The sequence below is a fragment of the Rattus norvegicus genome, chromosome 9, assembly GCF_036323735.1.
Source record: "Rattus norvegicus strain BN/NHsdMcwi chromosome 9, GRCr8, whole genome shotgun sequence".
NCBI lineage: Eukaryota > Metazoa > Chordata > Mammalia > Rodentia > Muridae > Rattus > Rattus norvegicus.
The window spans coordinates 79,221,226-79,243,161 of NC_086027.1; the positions used below are offsets into that span (position 1 = coordinate 79,221,226).

At 41.9% G+C, this 21,936-nt stretch overlaps 1 protein-coding gene and 1 pseudogene across 9 annotated transcripts in view; both read left to right on the forward strand.

Annotated features, from left to right (window-relative positions):
* Positions 1 to 21,936, forward strand: part of Spag16 (sperm associated antigen 16) — a 919,670-nt gene that overhangs the window by 438,630 nt on the left and 459,104 nt on the right. For 7 of the 9 annotated variants that reach the window (XM_063267621.1, XM_039084101.2, XM_039084102.2 and 4 more), the window contains one exon: positions 20,457 to 20,642. The exons of 1 other annotated variant lie outside the window; for it this stretch is intronic. In XM_063267621.1, coding sequence (XP_063123691.1) covers positions 20,457 to 20,642 — 186 coding nt within the window. Of the gene's footprint in view, positions 1 to 20,456; positions 20,643 to 21,936 lie in introns of those variants that run through there. One more of the 9 variants, XR_005488954.2, reaches the window with a different exon arrangement.
* On the forward strand, positions 1,849 to 9,537 carry Got2-ps1 (glutamic-oxaloacetic transaminase 2, pseudogene 1; annotated as a pseudogene).

Consider the following 21,936-nt stretch of genomic DNA (forward strand, 5'->3'; position numbering starts at 1 on the left):
GTTGAATAAATGGTGTTTAGACTTCTGAAAAATGGATTTATAATCTTAATTGCTCAATGAAGTTTCAGGGTAGGAATACAGGAATACAATATAACTCTAACTAGAGTCAGCCATTTTTTTTCCTTGAAAGAAACAGATCTCATCAGGAAGACTAGTGCACACATGTGGCTAAAGGAAATAGTTTGAAAATGAAACATGAGAAGCAAACAGTAAGGGTATTTAATGCCTGCAAATGAAATTTAAATAAAGAAAATCTCATATTTTAGTATATGAGACTAAAAACATGTGTGTGTGTGTATGTGTGTGTGTGTGTGTGTGTGTGTGTGTGTGTATGTGTGTGTATAGTCTTATTTTTAGTTCCAGGATATGAGGTAATAAGGAAAAGTTTGAATAAAAAAATTTGATAGAGTAGGTGTAGTTCTATTGATAAAGTGCAAGCATGAAGGCCTGCTTTTCATGTGCAGAACCCATGTGTGAAGCCAAGCATGATGACACACACTGGGAACCAGGAAAGTAGGGTCAGAGGTGGCAAGATCCAGGTCCCACTCAGAGACCCTGCCTCGAAGAAACAATGTGTAAGATGTCTGAACAATGACACTGGAGACAGTCCTCTGACCTTCATATGCATTTGCATGTGCATTTGCACACATACACATACATACGTGAATACAAACACACATACACACATGCAAACACATACACAACACATACACAAAAAGAGAGAGGGAGAGAGGGAGAGGGGAGGAGGAGGAAGTAGAGGGGAGTGGAGGGGAGGGAGAGGGAACACCTTAAGAACTAGTGTGCACAGCATGTGGCAGACAATTGTCCTCCAAATAAATAAAGAATAAAGCGATGCTGTTGTTCCACTCAGGGACAGGAAGCTCAGAAGCACATCATTATACTCTGTAAAAGAGAAAATGTTTAATATAAGCGTGATGCTCTCTGTGAGCCTATCAGATACCTAGGGTACGGTGCATGCATGAAACCTGGAAGTCAAGGCAAGTAAGTGTATGCAAGGAGGGATGGGGTGTGACCAGTTATCAAAGGCTGGACAAGGAAGAAAGCTGTGTCATGCCTGAGGGCAGGAGGAATTGTGCTGACGTCTGTCATATGCTAGAGTCCATGTGAGGCCACTACACAGAAGAGGCTACCTGGAATGTATGGATTTCTCCAAGTAGATCTGTCTGGGGACTGGGATACTGGTGGGAACATTTATGAGTGGGGTCGCCTGAGAAGGGTTGGCACTCTACAGGTAACATCTACTCTGAAGAAAAAAATAGACCAGATACTTTAGAGTGTAAGTGGTGAAATAATATAATTTGTAAACAGAATTAGACTTAGGGATATGTGATTCATATCAAACCCAGGAGGGTTGAGATTAGAAAGTTTTAAAATACTGTTATTTTGAGATCATCAATTATAAAAATCACCAAATTCTATACTAATTACAGAAACAATGTTCCTGGTACCATGATAGGATTTTGCCCTTCCTCATCAGAGATGTTATTAGTGTGGCTGGCTTAAGTGTGGACTCAGAGTCTTTTTGAGCTCTGCAACAATTGCTCCTTCTCAAATATTCAATGGCATAGAACTTTATTTCTATTTATCTCTTTCAGGAAGGGGTAGATAAGAATCATTGGCAACTATTGTCTCTACAGGCAGATCCCCAGTTCCAGCTGGGCTGCTAGCTAACCTAATTAGAGAGACTCCAGCCTCAGAGAAAGATCCTGTCACCTGACAGTGACATTCGAGGACACACGTGCACGCACACACACAAACACAGAGAGAGAGGGCTGGAGGGGGGGAGGGAGGGGGAGAGGGAGAGGGAGAAACATGGATGTACACACGTATACATACACTAAGAAAATATACTGTGTCTAAGTCTGTTTAGAACTTTCCCCGAGTTTGTACAGAGCATGGCTCTACACTGTTCTTACCTGAAGCACTTTGTGAAGCAGATCAGAGTAGCTATGTTGAAAAACGATTGTATTCCATTCCACATTTATTTTGAGTTGCAGGTGTTGACAGTATAACCTCAAATATATTGTCAAATCAATCCTCATAAGTCTTGAACTTGATGGCACAGTCACGATTTTTTGGTTACCATGTCCTCCTGAAGTCAGAACAAGGTATATTGAAAATTTCTGCGACTCAGGATTTTCACTCACTCAGCTCAGAGGTCAAAGCAGGTGGAGAAGCAGCCGCTTCCCAGGGGCACTTTTCATTGCAGAAGAGCACATCAGCTGGGTTACAAGTTAGAGCTGGAAAAATGCTTTGGCTAAACAGGAAAGACACCTGAGAGAAGAAGACCTGCTCTTGAGACACATTTTCCTCATCCAGGAATGACTGTTGATATGCAAAGCACAGATATCAAAGTAATTAGATTCAGTATTAAATGCAAGTCTGCATTAGAAATGTTTACAGTTCCTCCACACAACTACAGTCTTGCTCCAGCACCAAGCCTGCCCTCCCTATCCTCCAAATTAACAAGATTACACTTCACCAAGGCCTGACGCGCTGCTCAGAGCCTCAACCCCACAGGACTACAGGGAAGGCCCCTCGTGTATGTGCTTGTTGCTTGTCTACTCCGTTTGACTGTCTGTGACTCTTCTTAAGTGAAACAAAATACTTCAAAATCGGAGAATACACATAAATTGCTACACAATATTTTTATGTTGCAAGCATGTGCTTATATGTAAAGATTTTGTTCAAGTGTCTTTACCTTTTAAAGACTTCTTGGCCCATCTCTGTCCTGTCCTCTGTCTCAGCATTTCCATCCTCTATATTCAGCTGTTAAAATTAATTGGTTATATACTTATGAAACTTATTAATACTCAGAGTCATTGAAGAAAGAGTATATCTTTGTATTCCTAAAATCTAGTACATTTTGTAAATTTTAAACCATATTTTAAATCCAGAAGAATGCAGGAAGGTTTTAAACATAAAGGTTTTATAGAGACAGTTAAGGTGAGGGTAGCTTAAGATAGGCATCATAAGAGGAAGCCGGAAGTGGAGTTGACACCACAGTGCACAGAAACCGACGTCCATCTTGTCAGTCAGTGAAAAGCTACTGAGAATTCACTCATTCCTTCCCACGGGCAACAAAAGAATTTCCTGAAGCTGTTAAGTGGCTCAACTGAAATTCCCGAAAGCGTTTCACCCCTAAATCCACTCTATTGTGCATGGTTCTATTAGGTAAACGAATGGCTTCAGCAGTAGCCTTTTGCTGACACAGGTAAGAAGTGCCTCCTCTGTCTCTGCCCTATAGTAAAGACACTCCTGAGATACTGTTAAATGCTAGAGTGCAAGAACATAGTGATAAGAGAAGACACAAGAAACAGAGACCCACTCATTCACACACTCTGTTAGCTTTTGATAATGTATATAGTATCCTATTATATTATATTAATATTGTTAGAACTTTAAAAAAGAAAACATCTCCACATATACAATTTAATTAAACATTTATGAAGATTTAGTACGAAAAAGGCATAGTCAAACGACTGGTCATTTCACTCAGGAACAAAAGACAAAAAGTAAGAAATGATTATGGTAGTGGGGGACAAAGGTGAAGGAGGAGGAGAAGAAGAAGGGAAAGAAAGAAACAAACAGATGCCAGGCAAGCAAAGTTTTGAAGATACTATTTAAAGAGACTTTTCAAAGACTCACCTCTGTGATAAGGTAAAAGCAGGAAAGACTAAAGCTATGGAAGTGTTAAGTCACAGATAGCTTCCTAGTGCTGGGAAGGATCCATGGCTGCCCTGCAGGGAAGATGGCATCCTGTGCTGGTACCACAGGGGAGATAGATTGAGTCGTCCAGCACTGTACCTGCCTCATCTTAATCAGCTGGTACATGAATCACTAAACCTCCTGGGTAAAATCTCAGCCCTCAGATGGCCTTTCAGGGATCTTTTTGATCAAGGGCCAGCAAAGACTTCTGTGGTTGGCTCTTCCTGCTGCTCAAGCCACCAATTCTCTCTCTCGCTCTCTCGCTCTCTCGCTCTCTCGCTCTCTCGCTCTCTCGCTCTCTCGCTCTCTCGCTCTCTCGCTCTCTCGCTCTCTCGCTCTCTCGCTCTCTCGCTCTCTCTCGCTCTCTCTCCTTCCCCAATCCTTCACACAGGCCTTCAGGCCTCCTTGTTCCTCCTAGTTATGTCCTGACTGGCTTCAGGCCTGTACCTAGAACTGTGTTCTATGCTTCCTGGAAAATTCGCTCTGGCTCTTGGGCTGCTGCCTGATTGCCTTTACCTCACAGTCCTTCTTTGCAGTGGTTCTCCTAAGCTCCCTACACAGAGGAGAGTGTACCTGTGTCTGAAGCTGTCTTACTAGCTCATTTCCTTGATTACTTCACTTCCCACTTTGAAGGCAAGTTTCCTGAGAACACAGGTTTTGTATCTCTGGCATAATCCCCCTTTACGAGAACTATGGCTCTAGTCACTGCTGGAGCATGCTAGATATTAACTGAGTTTCCCTTTAAAAAATGTAAATATATTCTTTATATCTTTTGTTTAATAAAGGATGGGTTGTATAGAATCTGTTAAACAATGACTATTTTCTTTTATCTGCTATGTTATATTATATATAATAAATTCTTAAATTACAGTAATGCCTTTATTAAAAGAAAAGTTTAAAATAGATAACCCAAATAATCTTTATCCACACAATGAAAATAAATGTTAACTATGTATAAACATCAAAATATTCTGATTACACAAGATTATGTTTTACAAGGAAACTATTTTAATATGTATATGCACACATGTTAATGGCAAAACCTACTCAGTAGGAAGCCTGGTGTAATCAGACTAACAGAATAAAATAGAATCCAAATAGTTCAGATTTTAAAATCTTGAAGGGTTTTTAGGACCCATCTATCTTATTTCTGTGGTAGCATCACTGGTCCTTACCTGTTTAAAGATAAATAAACCAGCCTCTCAGCTTTCCTTTTCCTTCTACAACCTAAACACTTGCATTAATAAAAGATTATATGAAACATCACAATCAATATGAAACATAATTAATAACAGGTCAGAACTTCTGTAAATCTGTGTTATTCTCCTGCCTAGCAAGGTGTCTTATTGTACAAAAATTGCACCATATAAACACATGAATTTTCTTTTGGAATTTCTTTTTCCTCATTGCATACACCACAGACAGAATCCCTCAGTCAATAGTATGCCATAGATGGGGAGGAATATGTAGGCTCAGTGGTTAAGATCATTTACTGCTCTTGCAGAAGACCCGGATTCAATCTCCTGAACCTACATGATAACTCACAACAGTCTGTAACTCCAGTTTCGGGGACCCAGCACAATCTGCTAAGTTTGAGGGGTACTAGGTGTGACTGTAGAGCGTGGCTACACATTCACACAGGTAAAAATAAAAGAAATCTGAAAAGAACATTCGCGTAAAGTAAGTAGCACATCACACAGTGCAACCATAAGGACACAATTGTGTTCATTTCTCTGGTTTTCATACTCTCCACTGTACTGCATACCTTAGAATCGATTTTACTGTAGATGCAGGAACAAGACTTCCACACTATCCCCCAGGCTTTGCATCAAAGGCAAGGAGTAGTAATGAGTGAAGCAGGTCTGGAAATTACAGGCCTTCCGATGGGATGCTGCTGTTTTGTACATGTGATTCATATGTGAGATCTTCCAGTTTAAATAAGAAGAAAGAGAGACAGAGACAGAGACAGACAGATAGAGAGACAGAGAGACAGAGAGAAGGAGGAGGAGGAGGAAGAGGAGGAAGAAGAGGAAGAGGAGGAGGAGGAAGAGGAGGAGTAAGGAAGCAAGCAAGCAAGCAAGCCAATCTGTAATAAGATAGCATGCAGAGCAAAGTCGAAAACGTTTGGAGACTCAGTGTATCTCAGATGTACTTAGATATGTACAGGAGGAGCAGCTTTGCCACCAGCATATTATAGTCTTGTATTAAATATGAGATGCTGAGCAGAGAACAGACTTGAAGGTAGTGAACAACTGAGTGAGGGACTCCAAAGCTCTAAAAACATTCACCAAGGAAAGGTGGAGTTTTGGGGAGAAAGCTGGATGCTGTTGTCTGAATATCACCCTTTCCATGCTGTGCTTCATGCTATTCCTGCTATGATGCTTCCTCAGTGCCAGGATATTAAAGCAAGCTTCTAGAACTGCAGAAAAGGATTCAATGGTAAGTTGCTATGCATGTTCCGGGAATTTTAGATTTTATTTTACACACATACACACACACACACACACACACACAGAGAGAGAGAGAGAGAGACACACACACACACACACACACACACACACAAACCATTTTCTTTCCTGTGTTTTCATATTTCTGTAACCACACTCCTACCTGAACCTCTGGGACACAGGCATAGGCTGTTCTTCCATGGCCTCTCCCGTTGCCAGAATCTGTCCTCTGCTCACAGTTCTGCCCTTTAAACTCCATTTTCCCTGTGATTCTAGGTTGCTTCTGGGTTCTTAGTGAAGATGGGGTATTATTCTGCAAGCCCATGGAGCAATCTACTAACTATCAAATATGAAAGGCATAAGAACTTGCAGACGTTCTTTCCCCAATGTACCCTAATATTTGAGGGCTATTATAAATGGGACATACTGGCTTCCCCTGATCTTGGTTCGACTGCCATCAATTGTTGTCTTACCACCATGGCTCCTGCACTCCAGTTGCGTCCTTTCCAAGATGGCCACTGCCTTTCACCCAGGCCTTGCAGCTGCAGCCTCTGTCAGAGCCAGCTCCTGGTGGGCCCATGTTGAGATGGAACCTCCAGATCCCATCCTGGGAGTTTCTGAAGCCTTCAAGAGAGATGCCGGCAGCAAGAAGGTGAACCTGGAAGTTGGTGTCTACCGGGATGATAACGGAAAGCCTTACGTGCTCCCCAGTGTCTAGAACGCAGAGGCCCAGATTGCTGGAAAAAAAATTGGACAAAGAATACCTGCCCATTGGGGGTCTGGCTGAATTTTGTAAGGCTTCCGCAAAACTGGCCCTGGGCGAGAACAACGAAGTGTTGAAAAGCTGCCGGTTTGTTACTGTGCAGATCATTTCTGGGACTGGAGCCTTAAGGGTCGGAGCCAGTTTTCTGCAAAGATTTTATTGAGTTCAGCCGAGATGTCTTTCTGCACAAACCATCCTGGGGAAGTCACACACCCATCTTCAGGGATGCCGGCATGCAGCTACAAGGTTATGGATACTATGACTCCCAAGACTTGAGGCTTTGACTTGTCCGGAGCCTTAGAAGACTATCAAAAATCCCAGAGTAGAGTGTTCTCCTGCGTGCCTGCACTTACAACCCCATAGGCATGGACCTGCGTCCAGAGCAGTGGAAGGAAATGGCGTCGGTGGTGAAGGAAAAGAATCTCTTCACATTCTTCGACATGGCCTACCAAGGCTTTGCCAATGGTGATGGTGATAAGGACGCCTGGACCGTGAGGCACTTCATCCAGCAGGGCTTAATGTCTGCCTCTGCCAATCATAGGCCAAGAACATGGGCCTGTACGGTGGGCATGTGGGAGCCTTCACCGTGGTCTGCAAAGATGCGGAAGAAGCCAAAAGGGTGGAGCCACAGCTGAAGATCCTGATCCGCCCCTTGTATTCCAGCCCGCCTCTCAGTGGAGCCTGGATCGCTGCAACCATCCTGACTTCTCCAGACTCGCAAAAGCAATGGTTGCAAGAGGTGAAAGGCATGGCTGACCGCATCATCAGCATGAGGACCCAGCTGGTCTCCAACCTGAAGAAAGAGGGCTCATCCCACTTCAATCATGAAGTGACCAGATCGGCGCGTTCTGTTTCACCGGCCTAAAGCCTGAGCAAGTGAAGCGGCTGACCAAGGAGTTCTCAGTCTACATGACAAAGGACGGCCGGATCTCCGTGGCAGGGGTCACCTCTGGCAATGTGGGCTACCTTGCCCATGCCATTCACTAGGTCACCAGGTAATTACCAGGTGCAAGGAGTCAGAGACCACTTTCCCTTCAGCCTTTGCTCTTGTGAGAGTCTTGTGCAGGGTGAGGGAGGGTGGATAGTGGTGAGTAGATCCTGTTTTCAACCACGGTGCATAACGCTGGGCGATTGAACCTGTTCCTTGGAAAAGAGAAAGGGCAGAGGCTTCCACAGCTGGTATCTGGAACTTCGTCGGATCTAAACCAAACTCTCCCTCATCCTTTTGCCTCCAGCTTTTCTGAAAGTATACACAGGCAAGAAAATCACAGCACCAACAACCTGTCAGCCATGACATTGGAATAGGTCAGAAGCTTTACCTGAAGCCTCAGATGGTGTCAGGAGTTCCCCTGTGGACCCCGGTAGAGCCTCTCATATTAAAGAGGCTAGTTCTGTCATTGACAGTTGTCATGTTTGTCCTTGTGGTGTGGAGCAACTGTGTCAGCAGACCACATTATGGAAATTATGCTTTACAAAGACCAACAGGTATGCTGCCCTGTCAACAGGAACAGTAGAAGATGTAGTGTCTTGTCTGCCTGCCTCTTCTTGTCACTGCTGTTTATAGCCTAGAGTTTCACCCCATTCTACTGCTCGGTTGACCATCACCCTCATCCTATCAGGAGTTATCTAAGAAAGGAGAACCTAGTTTTTCTGTTCATGACATAGCCTCCTCTCTCAGCCAAGAGCTGTGGAGAGTGGGACTCTGCCCTTGATTTCATTGTCCTCTTCAGTGATTGGCTCCTACTGGGGTAGGGCCTCTGCCCAGCTGGACCTCTTCATTCATCCTGGCTGCACAGCCTGTATCTTCACAAGAGTCAGACATGCAGGGCAGGATCAGAAGGAGATATTCTGGGGTTTGTGTGCTACCAGCCCGACTCAGACTCCACCCTCGTGAAAGATAACCACCATCTGCTCTAATCATGTAGACACACACCTGGTTTTCTCTGTTACAATAAAATTACTATAGACCCCCCAATGGGATATAATAAATGTATCATAAGTGTGCCTGAATACTTTTTAATAATTTAAATACTAAAAGTAACTTTTACTAATATGAGCATTTCATGACTTGAATAAAACAGAAAATAATGTATTTTATCTATACTGTCTTAGTTAGGGTTACAACCACTGTGATGAGATACCATGACCAGGGCAGCTCTTATAAATAAAAAAAAATGTGAGAGAGCCCCTGGGCAGCACCCCACGAGCGAACTTGAGCCTCGGGACCACAGGTAAGACCAAATTTTCTGCTGCAAGAAAGCTGCCTGGTGAGCTTGGGACACACGGAAGCAGAATTTCTCTAGAACCGGGCACGTTCTGTGTTTACCGGAAGTCCCACACCCGCGGATCCCGGCCCGCAGCAGCTCTCTGCTCCCAGACCCGGTGAGAGAGAGACCCAACCGCCTGGTCAGGTGGGCACTCCTGAGGCTGCAGAGCGGAAGAGACCACCAACACTGCTCACCCCTGCCCACATCCCTGGCCCAAGAGGAAACTGTATAAGGCCTCTGGGCTCCCGTGGGGGAGGGCCCAGGAGCGGCAGGACCCCTGCCAGAGACACCGCCGGACCCTGAAGGAAACAGACCGGATAAACAGTTCTCTGCACCCAAATCCCGTGGGAGGGAGAGCTAAACCTTCAGAGAGGCAGACAGGCCTGGGAAACCAGAAGAGACTGCTCCCTGCACACACATCTCGGACGCCAGAGGAAAAAGCCAAAGACCATCTGGAACCCTGGTGCACTGAAGCTCCCGGAAGGGGCGGCACAGGTCTTCCTGGTTGCTGCCGCTGCAGAGAGCCCCTGGACAGCACCCCACGAGCAAACCTGAGCCTCGGGACCACAGGTAAGACCAAATTTTCTGCTGCAAGAAAGCTGCCTGGTGAACTCAAGACACAGGCCCACAGGAACAGCTGAAGACCTGTAGAGAGGAAAAACTACACGCCCGAAAGCAGAACACTCTGTCCCCATAACTGACTGAAAGAGAGGAAAACAGGTCTACAGCACTCCTGACACACAGGCTTATAGGACAGTCTAGCCACTGTCAGAAATAGCAGAACAAAGTAACACTAGAGATAATCTGATGGCGAGAGGCAAGCGCAGGAACCCAAGCAACAGAAACCAAGACTACATGCCATCATCGGAGCCCAATTCTCCCACCAAAACAAACATGGAATATCCAAACACACCAGAAAAGCAAGATCTAGTTTCAAAATCATATTTGATCATGATGCTGGAGGACTTCAGGAAAGACCTGAACACACTTAGGGAAGCACAGGAAAACATTAATAAACAAGTAAAAGCCTACAGAGAGGAATCGCAAAAATCCCTGAAAGAATTCCAGGAAAACACAATCAAACAGTTGAAGGAATTAAAAATGGAAATAGAAGCAATCAAGAAAGAACACATGGAAACAACCCTGGATATAGAAAACCAAAAGAAGAGACAAGGAGCTGTAGATACAAGCTTCACCAACAGAATACAAGAGATGGAAGAGAGAATCTCAGGAGCAGAAGATTCCATAGAAATCATTGACTCAACTGTCAAAGATAATGTAAAGCGGAAAAAGCTACTGGTCCAAAACATACAGGAAATCCAGGACTCAATGAGAAGATCAAACCTAAGGATAATAGGTATAGAAGAGAGTGAAGACTCCCAGCTCAAAGGACCAGTAAATATCTTCAACAAAATCATAGAAGAAAACTTCCCTAACCTAAAAAAAGAGATACCCATAGACATACAGGAAGCCTACAGAACTCCAAATAGATTGGACCAGAAAAGAAACACCTCCCGTCACATAATTGTCAAAACACCAAACGCACAAAATAAAGAAAGAATATTAAAAGCAGTAAGGGAAAAAGGTCAAGTAACATATAAAGGGAGACCTATCAGAATCACACCAGACTTCTCGCCAGAAACTATGAAGGCCAGAAGATCCTGGACTGATGTTATACAGACCCTAAGAGAACACAAATGCCAGCCCAGATTACTGTATCCAGCAAAACTCTCAATTAACATTGATGGAGAAACCAAGATATTCCATGACAAAACCAAATTTACACAATATCTTTCTACAAATCCAGCACTACAAAGGATAATAAATGGTAAAGCCCAACATAAGGAGGCAAGCTATACCCTAGAAGAAGCAAGAAACTAATCGTCTTGGCAACAAAACAAAGAGAATGAAAGCACACAAACATAACCTCACATCAAATATGAATATAACGGGAAGCAATAATCACTATTCCTTAATATCTCTCAATATCAATGGCCTCAACTCCCCAATAAAAAGACATAGATTAACAAACTGGATACGCAACGAGGACCCTGCATTCTGCTGCCTACAGGAAACACACCTCAGAGACAAAGACAGACACTACCTCAGAGTGAAAGGCTGGAAAACAACTTTCCAAGCAAATGGTCAGAAGAAGCAAGCTGGAGTAGCCATTCTAATATCAAATAAAATCAATTTCCAACTAAAAGTCATCAAAAAAGATAAGGAAGGACACTTCATATTCATCAAAGGAAAAATCAAACAAGATGAACTCTCAATCCTAAATATCTATGCCCCAAATACAAGGGCACCTACATATGTAAAAGAAACCTTACTAAAGCTCAAAACACACATTGCACCTCACACAATAATAGTGGGAGATTTCAACACCCCACTCTCATCAATGGACAGATCATGGAAACAGAAATTAAACAGTGATGTAGACAGACTAAGAGAAGTCATGAGCCAAATGGACTTAACGGATATTTTTAGAACATTCTATCCTAAAGCAAAAGAATATACCTTCTTCTCAGCTCCTCATGGTACTTTCTCCAAAATTGACCATATAATTGGTCAAAAAACGGGCCTCAACAGGTACAGAAAGATAGAAATAATCCCATGCGTGCTATCGGACCACCACGGCCTAAAACTGGTCTTCAATAACAATAAGGGAAGAATGCCCACATATACGTGGAAATTGAACAATGCTCTACTCAATGATAACCTGGTCAAGGAAGAAATAAAGAAAGAAATTAAAAACTTTTTAGAATTTAATGAAAATGAAGATACAACATACTCAAACTTATGGGACACAATGAAAGCTGTGCTAAGAGGAAAACTCATAGCGCTGAGTGCCTGCAGAAAGAAACAGGAAAGAGCATATGTCAGCAGCTTGACAGCACACCTAAAAGCTCTAGAACAAAAAGAAGCAAATACACCCAGGAGGAGTAGAAGGCAGGAAATAATCAAACTCAGAGCTGAAATCAACCAAGTAGAAACAAAAAGGACCATAGAAAGAATCAACAGAACCAAAAGTTGGTTCTTTGAGAAAATCAACAAGATAGATAAACCCTTAGCCAGACTAACGAGAGGACACAGAGAGTGTGTCCAAATTAACAAAATCAGAAATGAAAAGGGAGACATAACTACAGATTCGGAGGAAATTCAAAAAATCATCAGATCTTACTATAAAAACCTATATTCAACAAAATTTGAAAATCTTCAGGAAATGGACAATTTCCTAGACAGATACCAGGTATCGAAGTTAAATCAGGAACAGATAAACCAGTTAAACAACCCCATAACTCCTAAGGAAATAGAAGCAGTCATTAAAGGTCTCCCAACCAAAAAGAGCCCAGGTCCAGACGGGTTTAGTGCAGAATTCTATCAAACCTTCATAGAAGACCTCATACCAATATTATCCAAACTATTCCACAAAATTGAAACAGATGGAGCCCTACCGAATTCCTTCTATGAAGCCACAATTACTCTTATACCTAAACCACACAAAGACACAACAAAGAAAGAGAACTTCAGACCAATTTCCCTTATGAATATCGACGCAAAAATACTCAATAAAATTCTGGCAAACCGAATTCAAGAGCACATCAAAACAATCATCCACCATGATCAAGTAGGCTTCATCCCAGGCATGCAGGGATGGTTTAATATACGGAAAACCATCAACGTGATCCATTATATAAACAAACTGAAAGAACAGAACCACATGATCATTTCATTAGATGCTGAGAAAGCATTTGACAAAATTCAACACCCCTTCATGATAAAAGTCCTGGAAAGAATAGGAATTCAAGGCCCATACCTAAACATAGTAAAAGCCATATACAGCAAAACAGTTGCTAACATTAAACTAAATGGAGAGAAACTTGAAGCAATCCCACTAAAATCAGGGACTAGACAAGGCTGCCCACTCTCTCCCTACTTATTCAATATAGTTCTTGAAGTTCTAGCCAGAGCAATCAGACAACAAAAGGAGATCAAAGGGATACAGATCGGAAAAGAAGAGGTCAAAATATCACTATTTGCAGATGACATGATAGTATATTTAAGTGATCCCAAAAGTTCCACCAGAGAACTACTAAAGCTGATAAACAACTTCAGCAAAGTGGCTGGGTATAAAATTAACTCAAATAAATCAGTTGCCTTCCTCTATACAAAAGAGAAACAAGCCGAGAAAGAAATTAGGGAAACGACACCCTTCATAATAGACCCAAATAATATAAAGTACCTCGGTGTGACTTTAACCAAGCAAGTAAAAGATCTGTACAATAAGAACTTCAAGACACTGAGGAAAGAAATTGAAGAAGACCTCAGAAGATGGAAAGATCTCCCATGCTCATGGATTGGCAGGATTAATATGGTAAAAATGGCCATTTTACCAAAAGCAATCTACAGATTCAATGCAATCCCCATCAAAATACCAATCCAATTCTTCAAAGAGTTAGACAGAACAATTTGCAAACTCATCTGGAATAACAAAAAACCCAGGATAGCTAAAGCTATCCTCAACAATAAAAGGACTTCAGGGGGAATCACTATCCCTGAACTCAAGCAGTATTACAGAGCAATAGTGATAAAAACTGCATGGTATTGGTACAGAGACAGACAGATAGACCAATGGAATAGAATTGAAGACCCAGAAATGAACCCACACACCTATGGTCACTTGATTTTTGACAAAGGAGCCAAAACCATCCAATGGAAAAAAGATAGCATTTTCAGCAAATGGTGCTGGTTCAACTGGAGGGCAACATGTAGAAGAATGCAGATCGATCCATCCTTATCACCCTGTACAAAGCTTAAGTCCAAGTGGATCAAGGACCTCCACATCAAACCAGACACACTCAAACTAATAGAAGAAAAACTAGGGAAGCATCTGGGGGCACTGGAAAAAATTTCCTGAACAAAACACCAATGGCTTATGCTCTAAGATCAAGAATCGACAAATGGGATCTCATAAAACTGCAAAGCTTCTGTAAGGCAAAGGACACTGTGGTTAGGACAAAACGGCAACCAACAGATTGGGAAAAGATCTTTACCAATCCTACAACAGATAGAGGCCTTATTTCCAAAATATACAAAGAACTCAAGAAGTTAGACCGCAGGGAAACAAATAACCCTATTAAAAAATGGGGTTCAGAGCTAAACAAAGAATTCACAGCTGAGGAATGCCGAATGGCTGAGAAACACCTAAAGAAATGTTCAACATCTTTAGTCATAAGGTAAATGCAAATCAAAACAACCCTGAGATTTCACCTCACACCAGTGCGATTGGCTAAGATCAAAAACTCAGGTGACAGCAGATGCTGGCGAGGATGTGGAGAAAGAGGAACACTCCTCCATTGTTGGTGGGATTGCAGACTGGTACAACCATTCTGGAAATCAGTCTGGAGGTTCCTCAGAAAATTGGACATTGAACTGCCTGAGGATCCAGCTATACCTCTCTTGGGCATATACCCAAAAGATGCCTCAACATATAAAAGAGACACATGCTCCACTATGTTCATCGCAGCCTTATTTATAATAGCCAGAAAATGGAAAGAACCCAGATGCCCTTCAACAGAGGAATGGATACAGAAAATGTGGTACATCTACACAATGGAATATTACTCAGCTATCAAAAACAACGAGTTTATGAAATTCGTAGGCAAATGGTTGGAACTGGAAAATATCATCCTGAGTGAGCTAACCCAATCACAGAAAGACATACATGGTATGCACTCATTGATAAGTGGCTATTAGCCCAAATGCTTGAATTACCCTAGATCCCTAGAACAAACGAAACTCAAGACGGATGATCAAAATGTGAATGCTTCACTCCTTCTTTAAATGAGGAAAAAGAATACCCTTGGCAGGGAAGGGAGAGGCAAAGATTAAAACAGAGACTGAAGGAACACCCATTCAGAGCCTGCCCCACATGTGGCCCATACATATACAGCCACCCAATTAGACAAGATGGATGAAGCAAAGAAGTGCAGACCGACAGGAGCCGGATGTAGATCGCTCCTGAGAGACACAGCCAGAATACAGCAAATATAGAGGCGAATGCCAGCAGCAAACCACTGAACTGAGAATAGGTCCCCTATTGAAGGAATCAGAGAAAACTGGAAGAGCTTGAAGGGGCTCGAGACCCCAAAAGTACAACAATGCCAAGCAACCAGAGCTTCCAGGGACTAAGCCACTACCCAAAGACTATACATGGACTGACCCTGGACTCTGACCCCATAGGTAGCAATGAATATACTAGTAAGAGCACCAGTGGAAGGGGAAGCCCTGGGTCCTGCTAAGACTGAACCCCCAGTGAACTAGTCTATGGGGGGAGGGCGGCAATGGGGGGAGGGTTGGGAGGGGAACACCCATAAGGAAGGGGAGGGGGGAGGGGGATGTTTGCCCGGAAACCGGGAAAGGGAATAACACTCGAAATGTATATAAGAAATACTCAAGTTAATAAAAAAAAAAAAAAAAAAAAACTAAAATTACAAAAAAAAAAAAAAAATGTGGCTTCCTGAGAGAGTAAGAGGTTCCGATCCTTATCATGGAGGGGCCATGGCAGCATGCAGCAGGCGCTGTAGCAGTTTCTGAGATCTGCATCCTGATCCACGGGCACACAGAGGAAAGGGATTCTGGAACTGGTATGGCTTCTGAAACCTGGCCCATGCACAGTGGTCACTTCCTCCAATACATTCTAAGCCTTTTAATTCTTTCAAGTAGTGTCCATCCCTGGTGGCTAAGCATTCAAATATATGAGCCTATGGAAGCCATTCTTATCCAAATCACCAGGTATATATATATCTATCTTAGTTAATGTTCTATAAATGTGTTAATGTGAAGAGATGCCCTGACCAAAGAAATTCATATAAACAAAAGCATTTAATTAGGGGCTTGATTACAGTTTCAGAAGGCGAGTCATCATCTCAGTGTGGGGGGGGGCAGATAGGATGGATCTGGAACAGTAGCTGAGAGCTTTACACCCTGATGCACAGGTAGCAGGCAGAGAAGAGACTCTAGACCTAGCATGGACTTTTGAAAGTCCATTCCCAGTGATACACCTTCTCCAACACACACACACACACACACACACACACACACACACACACACACACACACACATTAAAAATTAAAAAGAAACAATGTGTGCATTAGCTTTTTTGACCCCTCCCTCTTCATAGAGCCTGAAGAGAATGAACCACCTGAGCATTTGAATGTCTAATGCATGTGATGACCTTGTCTAATTCCCTTGCTCCTGCTGTAGCCACATGTGTAATGGCATTCATATGTTTTACATGTGGATGCATTGGGAGTTAGGGCCTTCAAATACAGAACTTAGCAACAAGGGAAATATTTTCCCTGCTCTTTTTGATGATTTTGACTGTTCTTGGGGATTTGGTAGGATGCTAGAGAAATCCTAAATTGGTCTCTCTCTCTCTCTCTCTCTCTCTCTCTCTCTCTCTCTCTCTCTCTCTTCCCTTCCCTTCCTCTCCTCCCTCCCTCCTCTTCCTCTTCCTCCTCCTCCCTCTCCTCTCCCCTTCTCCTCCTCAGAAATGTTCTCTATCTTTACAAGAACCAAGAGTATACCACATTTTAAAGAGTGGTATTTCTTTTTCTTAGAAGTGTTCACAACTATGAGTTATAATGTTTAAAACTTTTTTAAAAAATTATTGGATATTTTATGTATTTACATTTCAAATGTTGTCCCATTTCCCATTTCCCTCCTCTCCCATCCCCCTCCCTGCTGCTTCTCAGAGGATGCTTCCCCTCCCACCTCAACACCCTGTATTTCCCTATACTGGGGAAATGAGCCTTCACAGGACCGAGGGCTTCTCCTCCTATTGATGTAAGACATTGCCATCCTCTGCTACATATGCAGCTGGAGCCATGGGTCCCTCCATGTGTACTCTTTGGTTGGTGGTTTAGTCCCTGGGAGCTCTGGGGGGAGGGGACTGGCTGGTTGATACTGTTGTTCTTCCTATGGGGTTGCAAAACTCCTTCAGTCCTTTCTCTAACTTCTCCATTGTGGTCCCCATGCTCAGTCTGATAGTTAGGTGCAAGCATCTTAATCTGTATCAGTAAGGCTCTGGCAGAGCCTCTCAGGAGACATTCATATCAAGCTCCTGTCAGCAAGCACCTCTTGGCATCAGCAATAGTCACTGGGTTTGGTAGATACATATGAGATGGATCTCCAGGTGAGGCAGTCTGGATGGCCTTTCCTTCAGTCTCTGCTCCACTCTTTGTCCCTGTATTTTCTCCTGTGAGTATTTTGTTCTGTCTTCTAAGAAGGACTAAAGCATCTACATTTTGGTCTTCGTCTTGAGCTTCATATGGTTTGTGAATTGTATATTGGGTGTTCTGAGCTTTGGACTAATATCCACTTATCAGTGAGTACATACCACATGTGTTTTTTCATGACTGGGTTAGCTCACTCAGGATGATATTTTCTAGTTCCATCCATTTGCCTACCAATTTCATGAAGTCATTGTTTTTAGTAGCTGAGTAGTACTCCATTGTGTAGATGTACCACATTTTCTGTATCCATTCCTCTGTTGAAGGGCATCTGGGTTCTTTCCAGCTTCTGGCTATTATAAATAAGGCTGCGATGAACATAGTGGAGCACGTGTCTTTTTTATATGTTGGAGCATCTTTTGGGTATATGCCCAAGAGAGGTATAGCTGGGTCCTCAGGCAGTTCAATGTCCAATTTTTTGAGGAACCTCCAGACTGATTTCCAGAATGGTTGTACCAGTCTGCAATCCCACCAACAGTGGAGGAGTGTTCCTCTTTCTCCACATCCTCATCACCATCTGCTGTTACCTGAGTTTTTGAACTTAGCCATTCTCACTGGTGTGAGGCAGAATCTCAGGGTTGTTTTGATTTGCATTTCCCTGAAGACTATTTGTTTTTATTATAAAATATCAGTTTGTAACACCTATAAAGAAATGACGATATGACATCCCAGTTGTGTTTTAAATTAAGAAAGATGTATATTTAAAATTATCAGGAGAGTCTTCATTCAACCACAGGGGGAAAAAGAAATGTATCCTAGATGAAGAATTTCGTACATGATAGCCTTTTGCCCATCAGAAATAGGTTATAGAAAAGGAAGGAAGAAAGGAAGGAAGGAAGGAAGAAAAGAAAAAAGAATGGAAGGGAGAAATAGGGAGAAAGGAAGGAAGGAAGGGGTTGTTTTATGTTTGCTTAAATATTTTGGATAAATGTAATTTTTATTGTTTGGTATTAAATATTAAAACTAAAAGTATAAGTAGTAAGTACATGAATAAACAGTTGCTGAGAAACAAAAGCTCTCTTTATTTTCTCACTGGCAAACACTGGCTGTCAGATGGAAAGTCTTCAGCTATGCTTTGAGAATATCTTCAGTCCACTAATCATGTCTGTAAAACTTTCAAGATCTCCTTGCAATGCTGGCCATTTCTCCTGTACAAATGAGAATCTCATGTCCTACTTGGAATAAAAAGATGTTTGCTTTTAACAACCAAATACCTTTCCTCATCTTGCCATTTTTTCTAATTTAGAATATAAATAAATCATTTTTCTGCCCTTTTCCTTCCTCCCCACCTTCTGTGTCTAAATCCCCTTCCTTTCCACATCCATACCTTCCCCAGCTTTAACCATTATTGTTATATACAAATACAAAGAATAGACAAACACAGAGAACCCGCTGATTCCATCCAGGGCTGCGGGCAGGTACATGCTTCTAGGGCTGATCACTTGCTATGGGATAACAGTCAGAGGGCTCACCCCAAAAATGATTCTCAGCAATTGTTAATCACCTGTAGCTCTTTATCTGGGTGCGAGGCTTTTGATATGTTCCCTGTCTACAATGGGACGTCAACTCCTATTGGAATTGTTCGGGTGTCTTTCAGGTAGCCCTGTTGTAGAGATATCATGGGTACAGCTTCTTGATGTGTACAGGAGACGCTGGCTCACAGCAGACTTCCTGGTCCTCCAGCTTGTACAATCTTTCTGCCCTCTTTTTGGTAATGTACCCTGAGCCTTACGTGCAGGAGCTGTGTCGTAGCTGGGGCTGGTATGCAGCTGCGAGCTAACTACACTTTAGGTTTCCTTGGTAGCTTTCACCCACTGAATCATAATGGCTTCCTCCTCAGATGATGTCTGAGTGATATCATTTCTCTGGGTTTTTAGCATCATGCTTGCATAGTTGGGGTGCTCAGAAAACACCTTAGAATAAATAAGTAAAACTGCATGGATGTGTGAATAAAGTTGTGCTATGAATAGAGAAGGAAAGTCTGTCTACTGCCACCTTCCTGAACCAGCATGGTTCCTAACTGCATTCTAAATACTAATCAGTAGTCCCACTGGTAAGGAGAGAGCTCACTTGTTCTCATTTTGACCAGTTGTGGCTTTCTGTAATGAAATCCTGCTGCTGCAAAATAAAGCTTCCTTGATAAAGGGTAAGTACCACACTGGTTCATTAAGATTCAGTGGGTGAAAACTACTAAAGAACCTAAGTACTATTCAAGGTCAACTTGCACAGAGATAATCGAAATGAGGTTGGCTTGCAGCTGACATTCTGTTCCCATACCCCCAGAAAAGCAAGCCGCTTCTGATCACTGACAACCTCTGTTTCCTTAAACTGGACTCAATGTCCACTCTTTGAAAGCTACACCTTTGATAATATCTGCTAATAACTTCAATAGACTATCAAATGATTCATCCTCAATTACTCAGTAACTTCAAACTCTCATTTTAATGATATAGCACAAATAACATCTCATTCCTCATCTTCTTCTTGAAGAATTTAATCAGCATGAGACAGGTCAATGACAACATCTTTCTTCCTATTCTATTTTCAAAGGGTCTTGACACGTCTAGATGGTCTTTGTTTTGAAGTCTCTTTTTTTTTTCGTATAGTGTAACACATAACCTTGAACTCAACTCGGGCTAAAAGAGAAAGTCCTATGTTGGTACATTAATCATGAGTATTCTAGAAGATCTAATTTAGAAAGTTCACAGTAGCAGTTTATCTCAAAGCACGAATTTCTAATCAGTTCTGTAGACTCAAATATTATCATAAAATTTGCCATTTATGTGTTTAAATAAAGCAAACCTCAAATAAATATACTTATCACTCAAAATAGTATAGACATACTAATATAAATATATAGCACTTATATATTATACACACACATACAACATATGGTTCACAAAAAATTGAATTATTTTGTTTTAAATTGTCTTCTTGTTTTCTTGAAAACAGTGGCAGCAAATTGGCTACCTCAAGTGGTGACAGCACAATTAAACTGTGGGATCTCTCAAAAGGTGAATGCATCTTGACCTTCGCAGGACACAACCATGCCATATGGTCCTGCACATGGCACTCTTGTGGTGATTTCGTGGCTTCTGCCTCACTGGATATGACAAGTAAAATCTGGGATGTTAATAGGTAAGAAATAATTTGAAACGTCAACCGCTTATACTGCTAGACGTTTGTAGGAATAGAGTCGCGTTGTTTTCTTTAATGTTGCCACTGGGAAACATTGCAAGAAGCTGTTTGTTGCTAAGATTAGAGAGAGTGACGTAAATAATCTTTATGAAATCCATTTCTAACTCTATTGATCTTTGTTGATACAATAATTCCTGAGCATCGAGAACAAGACCAAGCAAGTGTTTAGAGATTAGAGTTTCATCAGCGGGAAGCTGTTTATGAAGAGCTAATGGAAAGGAATATTTATTTTAAGCAGAATTTTTGTTCTACTTTGTAAAAGGTCACTGCATCTCTTAGTTTCGTAGTCATGAATGATGGAATTGGCTTATGCTCAATTTTTATTGATATCTTGGAGTGTTTTCCCAAACCTATAATTTTTAGTAATTCTCGAACTGTAAGAAATTATAGATATGGAAGTTTTATATTTATCTTGATTCAAAGCAGACATCCATTTCATTTACAATATCAGTAATCATATTATAATCTGTTTGATAGACAAGAAAGATGAAGAATATATAATTAGGTAATCATCAAATATCTTAATTATTTCAGGTTGAAGGTTATATGTCAGAATTTGAGCATAATTTGATGTTGAACCAATGCCTTGGTCTTCTCAAATTTTGGATGATGCCTTTTGGAATGTTATGTAAACCATTGTCTAATGTTCAGTATAACTTATTTTAAAAGAGAGTAATGGAGCCATCACAAGGATTGAGACTTAGAGTTTCACATACACTTGTTCCCTTAAATAACTGTCAACCATCCCTCCTGAGTTATGAGTGGCATTTTAAGAGCAGAGGGCAATTACATGCTTGTGATAATAAACATGATTCTTGGGAAGATTCAGTCAAAGGTTATTTTACACAGCAGCTCCAAAGCTACTCTGTGTCCCCATGACATTGTGTTTTCTTGAGGCTGTAGTTGGGCTAGGTAAACCTTGCTGTGGCTTTGCTGCCAAACTCCTGTAGCTCTGACAGTAGTTGGAACATGCAGTGACTTGCAAGTCTGACTATGGCAGGGACTGTCCTTTTTGCCATGACTTTCCCATGAGCATCTTGTAGACTTGTCATTGTCCCACTAACTTTACCTACACAACAATAATGTTCTAGTGACAGCAGCAGAATCCAGTGACAGGTTTCTTTCTACAGAAGCAGTCACCCTGGAACATCATTAAGGGAGAGAAAATTCAGCTAGCAGATACCTCTTCCTGGTCTGAGCTCCCCATCTCTTCCAGACTATAACCTCTAGGCAG